The sequence below is a fragment of the Bison bison genome, unplaced genomic scaffold (assembly GCF_000754665.1).
Source record: "Bison bison bison isolate TAMUID 2011002044 unplaced genomic scaffold, Bison_UMD1.0 scf7180017858503, whole genome shotgun sequence".
NCBI lineage: Eukaryota > Metazoa > Chordata > Mammalia > Artiodactyla > Bovidae > Bison > Bison bison.
In genome coordinates, this window is record NW_011489075.1 from 8,759 (window position 1) to 11,545 (window position 2,787).

General features: G+C 43.1%; 1 gene segment (V, D, J or C); it reads right to left on the reverse strand.

Moving 5' to 3' along the window:
• Positions 1 to 2,070: 2,070 nt before the first annotated feature.
• Positions 2,071 to 2,743, reverse strand: LOC105005573. The segment is given in 2 exon segments: positions 2,071 to 2,435; positions 2,625 to 2,743. Coding segments are annotated over 2 exon segments (417 nt in total).
• Positions 2,744 to 2,787: the final 44 nt, after the last annotated feature.

The window sequence follows — 2,787 nt, forward strand, 5'->3', positions numbered from 1 at the left end:
AATATAGATATAAATAGTGAAATATTACCATAAAAAAGTAAAATCTTGCCATTTGAAACAACATGGATAGACCCAGAGGGTATTATACTTATTGAAATAAGTCAGAGTGAGACAAATAAACTTTATGTTTTAATACATATATGTGGAATCTGAAAAACAAAACAAACAAATATAACAAAACAGAAACAGACTCACAGACATAATGAAAAAACTAGTGGTCACTGATGGGAGAGGAGTGTAGGCGTGAACCAGGTGAGAGGAATCAAGAGGCACACACTCTGTTATAAAATAAACAAATTGCAAGTTTGTAATGTATGCCAAAGGAAATATGATCAATATTTTAAAGTAATTTTGTATGGTATGTAATTTATCAAAAATGTCAAATGACTATCCTGTACATCTGAAACTAATATAGTATTGTAAGTCAACTACGTTTCAATTTTAAAAGTTTTAGATTAAAATGTGGCAAAGTAGACTTTGAGTGTGGGATTAGTTGAAGGATCTTGATATGAATTATTCTGGATTATCTGGATAGGTCCTATACATAACCATGCATCCTTTGCTGACATGAAAAAAAAAAAAAAAGACTATCAGATATTTCTCTAGAAAGATGAGTTTATTTGGGATCAGCAAAGGATTGCAATTTGGGGTCTGCAACCATGGCAAGCCTCATGCTAGTCCCCACAGGACAAGAGAAAAGAAAGGGAAGTTGGGAGGGCTACTGTAAACAGACGTTTACACCTGTTTACTTTGGGATGTCCCTGGTGGTCCAGGGCTTAAGAATCTGCCTTCCAATGCAGGGGACGTGGTTCAATCCTGGTAGGGACCTAAGATCCCACAGGCCACCAGGCAACTAAGCCCATGTGCCATAACTAGAGAGCCCATGTGCTGCAACTACTGAGCCCATGCACTCTAGAGACAGTACTCCACAACAAGAGAAGCCCCTGCGTGTGTGCACACACACACACAGAGTGAACAGAGTCCATGGTTTTTCACTGGCCCAGTGTTTGCCTGGAAAAGAGGTGGTATATTTCTTCAGCCTTTTAATCCTGTTATCTTCACAGAGTATGAGAGCTCCCCCTGTCTCCCAACTCTATTTAAATGAGTTTCTGTTTATTTACTAATTTCCTACACCTTAGAAGCAGAAGAGTTTTTGACTCCAGAAGAGAAAGGAGCTGAGGTGGTAGAAGTAAGAGGTTGCAGTGATTCAAGGAAGGGCTATGACCCAAGGAATCCAAGTGACCTCCAGAAGCTAGAAAAATGCAAGGAAATGGATTCTTCCTTAAAGCCTCTGCTACTGCTGCTGCTAAGTCACTTCAGTCGGGTCTGACTCTGAAGGAACCAACCAGCCAAGATCATGACTGTAACCAGTAAAATTGATTTCATACTTCTTCAACCCAGAATTATAAGAGAATTCATTTGTTTTAACTTATCAAGTTCATGTTAAACATTGAGCAAACATTTTTTCTTTGCTTTCCACAGTAGTAGGATGGCATGTAAATATTTGCAGTTGTCTGTTGGAATACTTCATGGTGAGACAGATGTGAACATTCTGGAGAAGGCAACTAAGCTGGATAATATCTTTATTGGAGTGATTTCATTTAATTCCTTTCACTTTTTAACATTTTTGAGTTCAGCAAGCATGCTCTGTCACTCAGTCATGTTCAACTCTTTGAGACCCCATGGACGGTTAGCCTGCCAGGCTCTTCTGTCCATGAGATTTCCCAGTATTTCCCAAGAATACTGGAATGGTTTACCATTTCCTCCTCCAGAGGATCTTCCCCACCCAGGAATCAAACCCATGTCTCCTGCGTCTCCTGCATCAGTAAGCAGATTCTTTATCACTGAACCACCTGGGAAGATGTGGTTAAATATTTATTTTAATTCTATCCTCTTATCAACTACACTGATGGTTCCCAGTTAGAAGTTTCTAGTGCAGAAGGAGACACAGATTGAGAAGGGAAGATAAAGACTAAAGTCCGTAATCTGTAGGGCCAAAAAGTATCTGTGGTTTAAACTGTACTGATGTAGGTGAGTAACGTTAAGCACTGCAAATGCCCTGTGGTGGCCTCACGGTGTGACTGTGGCTGGAGGAGGTCTGAACCCCGCGGACGGTAGAGGCTGTGTAGAGGCTGCAGGTGCCTGGGGAGCACTGTGCTGCACAGCACAGAAGTAAGTGCCTGAGTCTGTGGTCTGCGAAGAGGAAATGTGCAGTGAGCTGTGGCGTTCTGTAGGGACTGTCGTGGCATTTAATCTTCCATCTCGCTTTGTCCCTGAAGGAACGTAAAACAGGTGGATGAGGCGGCCCCCGGGGTTCTGAAGATACCACTGCATACTGTCTGCGAAGGTGGAGAAGTTACACTGCAGAGTAGAGCTGGCTCCCTCCTGGAGACTCAGGGCTGGAGGACTCTGCGCCACATCCATCCCTCTCACACCTGATGAGAAGGAGAGAAACAGTCACAGGTGAGGGTCACAGAGCTCCTGCAAAACCCGGAAAGTACACCCCCAACCCCATAAATGATAAGGATAGAAAGTCTGCAGGACTTGTCAGCTCCTCTCCCTCCTTCAACAAAAGAGAAGCTGCTCATTCCTTCAGATTCCCCTGTGGGGCAGCCCCAACTCACAGCAAACCTGGGCAAACAAAAGCCCCAGTACAGTGTCCACTAGCCTTTTCATGACTCTTTGCCTTGTTGCTGGAAAATATTCACAAAATACATAGCAAACCCAGGGTGGTGAGTGTCATGACTTGTCTGGATGTTTCACCTCCTGCAGCCAATCAGCTCAGCC